Raw genomic sequence first — 11,024 nt, 5'->3', positions numbered from 1 at the left:
TGATAAAAATAAAGAGTTGTCAGCTTTGGTTTACTTCTAGCTGCATACAGCAATTTCATAGTTAACCTCTCAGGTTACTGAAAATTTTTGAAAAATCCATAAGTACTGTATTTTAAGGTTTCTTATAAGTAATGAAAAACACTAAGGTTTCTATCAAGTCCTATAATTACAACTTAAATTTTCTCTTAAATTAATAATGAATATTTTAGTATTCACAAATAAGAACATGATATTTTAGTTTTTTTGTTTTTATTAGTATATTAAAAATAGCTCTAGAGACTCACTATGGAAATTGATGAATGATTATGTACTATATAGATTAGCAGCACAAACACCTGTGTATAATTAAAGATCAAATAGAAATCCTAAAATGAATTTAAAAACTAATAGTTTTCCTCTCTACCAAGGGTTTTAAACATTATTTCCTATAAAATTTAGAATTGGCTTTTTGGATTGTATCATTGTCTTTACCAATATAAAAGCAGAAGTTAACTGATTTATACAATCAAATTCTCTCTCACGTTCTTTCTTTACAACATCTTTTGAACTCAGTAAAGTTACATAAGAAGATAAGCAATGTATCTTTGTTCATGATTTTTCTCATTTAGAGTAATCCAAAGAGATTATTTTCACTTTAGGAAAGCAACATTTACAATTGTTTTATCACTTATGACAAACTTTTGCATTTAATCCCTCCTAGTGAACAGTGAACTTGTCAACAGCTTACCACATTGTTTAATAACTTAAAATGGCCTATTAGGCAGGTAAACTTTCATTTCACAAATGATTATTATTCAAGTCCATTTGTGTGTGTATATACATGCCATGTTGCATTGTACTTATTGTTTATCACTGTATATTTTATTGAACGGAAATTTCTACATTTCCTTACCAGCCAACTTCAAATATGGCCTACAAATATCTCAGTGCAAAAAATGACAACACAGATGCTACACAGTCTACATACCTTCCCAAATATGAGTGAAAAATTAGGAGAGGGAAAATACAAGGATATATGAAGAAAATTTAAGAAAGTCAAAGAAAACTGAGTTAACGAAGTTGAAAAGTTGAAAACTCATGAAATTTTAAAAATGAAAAAGTAAAATTGAATCAAAACCTACAATACACTACATGTAAAAATAAATGAAAAGAAACATGAATTTCAGTTTTATCCACATATTAAAACTAAGTCAAATATTTTAGTTACATATGCACTGGCTCAGGAAAGAAGATGTCAGCTAAAGAAAAAACTAACTGCATCAGTATTCAGTTCACATAATAAAATGATAAAAACTATTTTCAGTATGATTTTACCATGTGTTCACTGACAGGCAGGACGGAAAGGAAGAAACAAGGGAGGGGAAAAGAGAGGAACGGAGGCGGGAAAAGAGAAAGACAGCCAGGCAGGCAGAGAAGAAAGAAAAAAGGGAGCGAGAAAGCAAATTCATAATCATTCGTAATCAAAACCAAGTGTAGTTTGGCATATGACAGTGTTCAAGATGGAAACTAAATAATCCAGTAAGTTTCTTGGGTTTTTGGTAGCACTCTGGAGATATTGCTAGATCCTTTAAAAGCTTTTTAGATGAAGTGCTAAGAAAACAAAAAGAATTGTAGTGTAAAATAAGTGTTTTCTCCATATGGGTTTTTGTACATTCAGAAACAAAATGCTAACAATTATGCATATAGAACTCTATTTTGCCCACACTAAGGGGTAAAATTTCATTTCTGTAATGTGTGTAGATAGGGTATAAACAAACAAAACTATGACTGATTTCCTCTGTAACCCACATCATACTTCATTCAGAAATGAGCCTGCAGCAAAACTGGTCTGATCAAAGGATCTGCATTGCTAGATAATAAAAGTTCATGCATATCTCTTAATAATTTTATTCTTCTTTAGAAAATTCACTGTGTGTGTGCAGCACTTGGCCTTGCCTCATCTGTTCCCTCTACCCTTGTCTAATATACTGCCAGTCGTTATTCATGTCTCCAGAGCAGCTTGTCACCTAAACTTAAAACGTAAAGGGTTCAGGAAGTGACAGACTTAGTAAGTTACACAGACTAAATATTAAAAGAACAAAGAATTTGGATTAATATAGTTACAACATAGTAGCTGCCATTTTCTTTTACAGATTACAAATTCCAATGGCAGTGCTGAAAAAAGATGTTTCAGTATGTTTTAATTTTTCTTCTGTCATGTTTGAAGTTTCAGTATTTTGACTATCCACTATTAAGAACTGTCAGCTTATATAAGTCATTTCTCATTGAAGCTGTGATAAATTATCTATGATTCTCATTTAATTAATTTCTGTGTTCTATACCTACAGGCTCATTCTGCTACTTTCCTGGTAGCTCATTCTTGAAATTGTAATACTTAAGGTCATACTGGAAATCTTGTAATAACAAAAAAAAAAAAAATCTAGAGTTCACTAATTTTTACTACTGAATACTTTAATATGATTCACAATTTTTCAGAAAGTAGTATTTCAAATAAAGTTTCCTATTAAATTATGCAAACACGAACAACATTAGAGCAGATCGGAAAAGCCCATTTAAATTATGTTGACAACAACACCAGGTCTCCTGCAGTGTTTTCAGAGTCCTGACTGTGGTTAGAGCTGATACCAGTGTCTGAGTCTGTGTCATTGGTGTAAGTGTTAAATACTCTCTGAGTGAAGGGAGGAACCGCCCCGTCGCTGTTGGGAACTTCTGATTCCTTCCCTCTGTTTTCCTTTAACTGACATCCATCCTTGTTGCTAATGTGAATCGAATCGAGCTCCTTGGCCAGAAGTTCATATTCTTTTGCTTTCATTTGAAGCAACGAGTCACTATATTTAATCTCTTTCTGGATGCCACTCAGATGAGAGTGGATTTTCAAACCAGCTCTCATGCTTTTCTCCAAATCACACTTCACGCTTTCCAAACTGGAGCTTTCCGGCTCACTCGCAGTTGCCCCTTCTGCATCTTCACCCGTGTCCATGCAAACACTTCTCACCTCCTTTTCTATCTCGATGGAGAGCTTATCAATGAGCATCCTGTAATATTTCAGCCGCTCTTCCAGCTGTACCATTCCATCACTTTCACTCAGGTCCTCCAGAAACTGGTTTTCCTCACACTGCAAGTCTAGCTTCTGCTCCACTTCACTGAAACTGGGCATTAAATATGCATTCTGAACATAGTTTTCGCCATCGTTTTCTACCCGATCAAGGTGAAACCTAGCCTCACACTTCTCAATTTCCAGATCCAGCTCTTTCATTCTTCGGACTTGCTGATGAATGGTATGGTCCTGGGAAATAATCAGATGAACGAGTGTCTCCATGTTATCTCGATCGTGGGACACTGTATCCTGTTTAATTTTAGCCAGTTTCCGGAACGTTTTTCTGACGATTCTTTTTTGTTTATCTGGTGGCAATGTCTTCATGTAATGGGCTGGGCTGAGCTCCCACAGTTTTTCTGTGTTTTGCACTAACTTGGCCTCTGCTGTCCGCCACAAGGGAACTGGAAGAAAGGCGTCTGCTTTCACCAAGACAAACTGCATGTTGGGCTGCTCATCTCCCCAAGCCTTCCAAAGCTTCAGGATTCGAGTCAGTGGAGGAAGCACCCGTTCTGAGCCCCTCCACTTCTCCAGGATGCAGTAATCGCTGGGGCTCCCCAGAAGAAATCGTTTTTCTCCAAACGTTGTCTGGTGTTCCTCAAGCAGGGCCTGGATGACATCAGCGGAGGTGGTGCGTTTAGTTAAGCCGCAGACAATCTTCTCTTCTTGGCAAACCCAAACCACAATTTCCCTCTCTTCGGAATCCATGTCTTTAGTGGGAGACCTGGAACAACAACGACAAAAAGACACACACACACACAAAACACACATTATATGTCAAACATCGCTAGTGTAAACTTACAAGGTAGTGTTTCATTACTATCCTTTTTGAAAGTCTAGATTAACCCCAAAGGAAGCTGCATTTTGAGGTTGAGACAACATTCAAAAAAAAAAAAAAAAAAAGAGAGAGAGAGAGAGAGAGAGAGAAAAATCTAGTCTATTTTTTTTTTTTGACAGGCAGAGTGGATAGTGAGAGAGAGAGACAGAAAGAAAGGTCTTCCTTTTGCCATTGGTTCACCCTCCAATGGCCGCTGCGGCCGCGCGTCGCGCTGATCCGAAGCCAGGAGCCAGGTGCTTCTCCTGGTCTCCCATGGGGTGCAGGGCCCAAACACTTGGGCCATCCTCCACTGCCTTCCCGGGCCATAGCAGAGAGCTGGCCTGGAAAAGGGGCAACCGGGATAGAATCCGGCACCCCGACCGGGACTAGAACCCGGTGTGCCGGCGCCGCAAGGTGGAGGATTAGCCTGTTAAGCCATGGCGCCGGCCAGGATTCTGACTATTTTTACCACATTGAAATGGTAAGTGTTGAGAAGACAATTATGTCTACTCTCACTGCACATTGTGCAATGCATATATGTATGAAAATTTCACAGCTGGTACCCCATAAATATGTACAATTTTTATGTGCCAGTTAATTTTTTTATTTATTAAAAATCAGAAGATTTAATGAAAGAACAATTTAAACTATAGAGAATACCTTAATTCCCTTTTTATTTCCTATGTAAAGTTCAAATCATCAGCAAGGTAATGATACTTTTGCTTTTCTTCAGAAGTTAGTTATAATATAAACACAGTTAGAGCTGCTCCAGTTAAAACACCAATCAAGAGAGAAATGAATAGCAGGAGATGGAATAAGACTTTTTTTTGCACCCTTAAGCATGGAGGAGGACCACGAAAGCATAAGTAGCAATGGTGGGACAGTTATTGGAGTCAAGGAGTCAAAAACTGTTCAGGGGGCCGATGCTGTGGCATAGTAGGTTAAGCATCTGCTTGTGGTGCTAGCATCCCATACGGGTGCTGGTTCGCATTCTGGCTGCTCCACTTCCAAATCAACTCCCTGCTGATGGCCTAGAAAAGCAGCAGAGGATGGCCCAAGTGCTTGGACCCCTGTGCCCACATGGAAGACCTGGAAAAACCTCCTGGCTCTTGGCATTCAATCAGCCCAGCTCGGGTCGTTGAGGCCATTTGGGGAATGAACCAAGGATGGAAGACCTCTCTCTCTCTCTCTATCTCTCTCTGTAACTCTGCCTCTCAAGTAAATAAATAAATCTTTTTAAAAAAAAAAGTTCAATATTAGAAATAGTGACCATTTCATTCAACATATGTTTATTGCATGCCAGTTGTGTGCCAAACCTATCTGAAGAGACTAAGGATACAAACGCAAGAATGAAGACAGGATTATGTAACCTATTTAAGATAGTTGTGAATGCAATAAGAAAAATAAACTGAGTGAAGGGAGAGAAGATGATTTGAAAGAAGGAGAAGTCTATTTAGAATACTTACAAGTCACTTTCCTTATGAGGAAAATGTATAAATTATCAAAAGAAGATCATCAAAGACCTAAGTACAGGTTCAGCCACTGTCTGCATTACTGGCATCCCATATAGGCGCTGGCTCAAGTTCCATCTGTTCCACTTCCCATCCAGCTCCCTATTGATGTGCCCAGAAGGGGAGTGAAGGATAGTCCAAGTGTTTGGGTCCCTGCATCCACATGGGAGACTCAAATGAAACCCTTGGCTCCTGGCTTTGTCCTGGCCCGTCCCTGGTCATTGAGGCCATTTGGGGAGTGAACCAGTGGATGGAAGGTCTCTTTCTTCTCTCTTTCTCTGTATTTCCCTCTCTCACTGTAACTCTGAATTTCAAATAAATAAATACTTTTTTTATAAAAAGAACTTTTATGGCAGTGGAGCCATAGAAAAACTTCTCCCACTACCAGCCATGGAGAAAAGTGGGCAAGAATATGTGGCCTCCTATGCCTTTTAAAATTGTATTAATTTTGTTCTTGAGCTAGTGCAGTTACAAAAGGTTTTGGCATGGACTGAGTGACACCTTTTGCTGACAAAACTGTCATGTCCTCAAAAGCCCTTACTGTTGTCTCTTTGCAGTAGTCCCTATATCCTAATTGAGAATCTATCTAATCTAATACCTTATCTAATTGAGAATCACCAGTTCTGGGTCTATAGCTGAGGACGACACACAACCTATAAATTCTTCAGAGTTTGAGCTGTGAGGAAGACTGAGAAAAAAGGAGCAGAGAATTCTTTTGAATACCAGAATAGTAATGGTATCCATGACAATACTTCTCCAATAATTTCATGATCCCCACTTGATCTGGGATTATTCTTGCTTTGGAGAGCTCAAATTTTGTATATTGTGGTCTCTTATAGAACTTCACTCATTTTCATCTCATGTGGATAAGCAGTACTAATATACCTTATACACAATCAAGAAAAAAGCTATTAATTCCGTGTTACACCTGAGAAAATTAATGCCTTTATTACTAAACTCACAGTCTTGGCTACAAACCTCTTCACTTTTAAAAAAAAAAATTCTTTTCTAAATGCCCTTGTATTTTCTTGGGTCAACTAGTTCTAAATATTCAAGGGAAATTCAAAACCATCATTCAAACAAAATAATTTTCAAAACTTTTGCCACTGGACTGAACATACTTAAAAGTAATGACCATTCATTGTTGAATTTAGGCAATAAATCTTCCACAACTAGTATGTGCTTTGTCATATCTGCAGTCTACTTTACAGAAGGCTTAGGATGTTGAAGAAAACTGTACTTATTTTGTAATATGGTTCCAAGCAAGTTCCTTTTTATTTATTCAATAAAATTTGCTGAGCATCTCCTCTATAGCTGGCACTCTCATGAGAAGTGTGAATGATGCAAAGACACACACGACTTACATGCAGCATCTCTGGTTTGTTGAGGGAACTAGTGCTAGGGCTGGAAAGAGAACATTTGAGTTAGTGTCAGTGTTAATGCTAAGGTCCTTATTACAGCGGTGGTGCCCAAAGGCTTCACTGACTTAAACAATCTTCAGCATATTTTCATAAGGTAAAATAAACACTTAAATCAGAAGTATAGGAAAAAGACAAAAATATTTAGAATGAAACCAATTTAGAAATCTTAAATAACCATAACTTAATGGAAATAATTGTCTCCCTGCAAACCTCATACAAATAAAGAATTTAACACCAAAATTGGAGTAAACTAAAATGTTCCTTTCCCAACTTTTGTAGTTTAACTATCTAATAGAAGTGATATCTACAAACACATACACGACAAATGGTTAAAAATACAAACTCATACTAGATAACTTGATTTGTTACATAATACAGTATAGCCAGCCTTTCTTATCTAATGGATTCCAATCCAGTGGTTGAGACACAAAACCTGCTACTCTAATGCCAGACTGTCATTATGACATATAAATATACACACACACTACAAACCTAAAAATGTAGTTTGTTGTGTTTTGCTTAGCTTTTGTGAGTGTTTGTTGGAGGTGAATAGATAAACATTTTACAATTCTTAAACTGCCCAGATAACATAGTCATATAAAAATTGAAAACTCACTTATCTTTAGTTTTTTAATTTATAAAAATCTCATGTTCTAAAACTTTTTGTTTATATCCCAGTGCTTTACTTCCATTTATAAACATTCTCACTGTCAACGTGATAGTTCCTATTTTCAATCCATTGAAGATACTTCTCTTTTAGACATTTTTTGGTAATTACTAATATTATCACCATTCTACAGATGACAAAACTGAGACGAGAGAAGGAAAGCAATTTGCTTACAGTCACAAAGCTAGAGAGTGTTTTTTCAACTGTGCCTTTAGATGTTAAACCACAACTAATTCTTGAAAATAAGCTGCAATATTAAAAGAGCAGGGCCACAAAAATTGAAAGGATATGGTAAGGTTAATATGTATGGTGGTTCCAAGAATGGCCTCTCTGGACACTCTGGGATGGAGGAATCCAAAGGTAAACATCCTGATAGGAGGCTGAATAGGAATTTATTTGCAAGTTTAAGCTAGTTTTTCTTCTTCTTCTTCTTCTTCTTCTTCTTCTTCTTCTTCTTCTTCTTCTTCTTCTTCTTCTTCTTCTTTTGACAGGCAGAGTTAGTGAGAGAAAGAGAGACAGAGAGAAAGGTCTTCCTTCTGTTGGTTCACCCCCCAAATGGCCAACACAGCTAGTGCGCTGCACCAATCCAAAACCAAAAGCCAGGTGCTTATCCTGGTCTCCCATGCGGGTGCAGGGGCCCAAGCACTTGGGCCATCCTCCACTGCCTTCCCGGGCCACAGCAGAGAGCTGGACTGGAAGAGGAGCAACTGGGACAGAATCCGGCGCCCCAACCGGGACTAGAACCCAGAGTACCGGTGCCGCAGGCGGAGGATTAGTCTAGTGAGCCGTGGCGCTGGCCAAGTTTAAGCTAGTTTTAAAATAACTGGAGATTATCTGGATTATAGGATTCAAAATGTGTTACTTTTATGTTGTATTTAAGACTAAAAGCATTCACTCCAAAATTTGTAGTTACAGTATCAAAGCAAAGTAATACCACATACATTTCATTCATGCCACTTTAAGACTGGAATTTTATGTTAATTTGGTAACTGTTCACTCCTTCAATTGGCATGCAGATATGAAATGTTGTAAACCAGAATTTAGCTGCATCATGGCTTCAATGTATCAAGTTTAGCATTCCTAATATCTTATTACCCATTAAGTTCCTTGAATAAATTACATGATCAGAAAGATTTCAGTTATCTACATCACCATTTATAGCAAAGTAATTTACCAGATAGCCACATGAAGCAGGCAGAAACAATGAATAGATGAAAATTTATATTATTGCCTTACATAGTACTAAGTAGGCAATCTTACATTTTGGTTCTCATTAAAATATACAACAACTAATAAAACTTAAATAATTTTACAGTGGAACATACGTTGAAAACTTGAATAAGATTGTAGTAGTGCTTTGACTTGACTTAAAGCTGTTTGTCTATTTCAAGAATATCATGTAATAAAAGAGGAAAAATGCTTAATATTTAAACTATAATTCCCACTAGTATGAAACTCTTTTTCCCAGGTATCTGTTCTGCATATTAGGGACTAGAAACTGAACTAAAAGTAATCTGAAACATCATTCAATAGATTTTATGGCACAGTCTAAATATATTTACCACAGCTATAACTATGTAATAAATCCTGACATTCCACATGCATATTCTATAGTTATATGAGCTTTAATACTTTATTAAATTTAGTAATATTAAATATTATCCTAAATTCTTACATATATGCTGTTTGTTGCTTGAATATGGGAATTTTTACATTGACTCTACTGTCAATCAGGATCTTAAATTATTTTTCCACTGATAGTTTATTTTAACATCATAAAAAACAATTATGAAGAATTAAAATGGGTTGGCTTATAATTTAAAATAGAACACAATAAATCAAATATCCCTTCAACAATCTTCCACTAAGAAACTACAATGCACACAGTATCAGAGAATAAATTAACAACTAAAATCTTGAAGTCTTAAGATTAACATACCAATTATGTTTGCTGTGTCAAAGTTAAGATCCAACAAAATATACACCTACAAAACAGGGATTGAGTTTGAAGGCAGACAACATGAACATAAATGGATAATATTTGGCCATTTTTATTCAGTCGTCCAAGGAAAAGAGCCATTGTAGTTGGCATGCAGGAGAATCAAAGACCAGCATTTCTTCCTGTATATAGAAGACAAACTTCAGGTGAAATTTGATATATGAAATTTAGTGGAATAAATGTTTCAAATTGAGCCTTCTTTCAAAACAATAAAAAATCATTAAAATGTTAGATTATTTACAATAATTACATTGTAAGTATGCTTCTAAAAGCCAGTATTGTACTGGAAAATTAGGATGCAAGCCACAAATATTTATGGAAAATGTTTGGAACTCAACATATTTTTCCCTAGAAACTTGCAATAATTCCTTATTTCCAAGGCCAGGCTGGAAAACGCAGTAAATACTAACACAATCTAATTACCATGCGTCAGAGTGATTTAAGTGAAATGCTCTTATTGCTTGAGTCTGTAGAACAAGACTTCACGCTTGGAAAGCAGAGTTAGTTCCAAGCTACTGGTGGCATCTGTGCCAGGGGATTGTGAAGGCCTCCTCCTGTTGCAGAATAAAGAACTATAAAGCTTTGGAGTCCTGTCTGAGTCCTAGCCAATGGCCCAAAGACAATTCTCTATCCTTTTTACTACAATTGCTTTTTCTTTAAACAGCAAATTTTAGGCTTATCTTCTACTAGGGATGATTATGCTTTTCAGAAGACATTTGATGGCATGGGAATACCTGTTTTGGTTTTCACATCAGGTCTGGAGGATCACAAACATCCCACAATGCACTGAACAGCTCCTCACTGCAAAGGACTGTCTGGCCTAAAATGCCAAGGGTGATGCAACTGAAGAACTCTACTCTAGATTTAAAACAAAATACACCTTCCTCACAGCCTGACCTTCACCCCTTTTCTTACATCTTTTAGTGACTCTTACAGTAACATGTATAAAAGCAAAGATAGGGAACAAGGAAGACTTTACATCCCCATTCTACTTGGCATTCTGTTCAATGAAATGTAAGTGGAACGTTTTATTTATTTCTTTTTTTTTTTTTTTTGCTGTTTCTTTCATCCTATACTCAATGGCTGTACTTGGTTTTACTAATCCCAACCACCTGGATCTCTCTCTGCTAGTCCCAGAACTGATTCTTAGCAATATTAGGTTTGCATTTAGATGCTGTGAAAGCACAAATATTTAGAATAGGGTTAAATTTAGTTCAAAAAGCATCTTACATTGACAGTCTGGTAGATCATCCTTTGTAATGCAGAATCAATATTTGGACATATGGCTACTAAATATGGGGAGTGGGCTGGAGGGTGTAAAGAAGATATTTGGATGATATGGTGTGCTAGGGATGATCCAGAGAGCAGTGAGCGCCAGGGGATGGAGGGGTTGGGAGTCAGCAAGTAGGCTATCGCTATCATTCCTCTCTCACTCTTGCCTTGAAGTGTATCCTGCCCTGGAACTGGTGGACAACCACAGATTAGAATTAGGAAGAGAGGTGTTTAGGCCCCCAA

General features: G+C 36.9%; 1 protein-coding gene across 2 annotated transcripts in view; it reads right to left on the bottom strand.

The window, feature by feature from the left end:
* Positions 1-285: 285 nt before the first annotated feature.
* RASSF9 (Ras association domain family member 9) overlaps positions 286-11,024 on the bottom strand; it is a 34,220-nt gene continuing 23,481 nt past the window's right edge. Inside the window, exons 2-3 of one of the 2 annotated variants that reach the window (XM_062202040.1) lie at positions 6,787-6,826; positions 286-3,818 (exon numbers count right to left, since the gene is read on the bottom strand). In XM_062202040.1, coding sequence (XP_062058024.1) covers positions 2,558-3,818; positions 6,787-6,788 — 1,263 coding nt within the window. In that variant the 5' untranslated portion in view covers positions 6,789-6,826 and the 3' untranslated portion in view covers positions 286-2,557. The remainder of the gene's footprint in view (positions 3,819-6,786; positions 6,827-11,024) is intronic. The other variant, XM_062202039.1, reaches the window with a different exon arrangement.

This window comes from Lepus europaeus, chromosome 10, assembly GCF_033115175.1.
Source record: "Lepus europaeus isolate LE1 chromosome 10, mLepTim1.pri, whole genome shotgun sequence".
Classification (NCBI taxonomy): Eukaryota; Metazoa; Chordata; class Mammalia; order Lagomorpha; family Leporidae; genus Lepus; species Lepus europaeus.
This window is presented reverse-complemented; position numbering and strand designations above follow the sequence as displayed.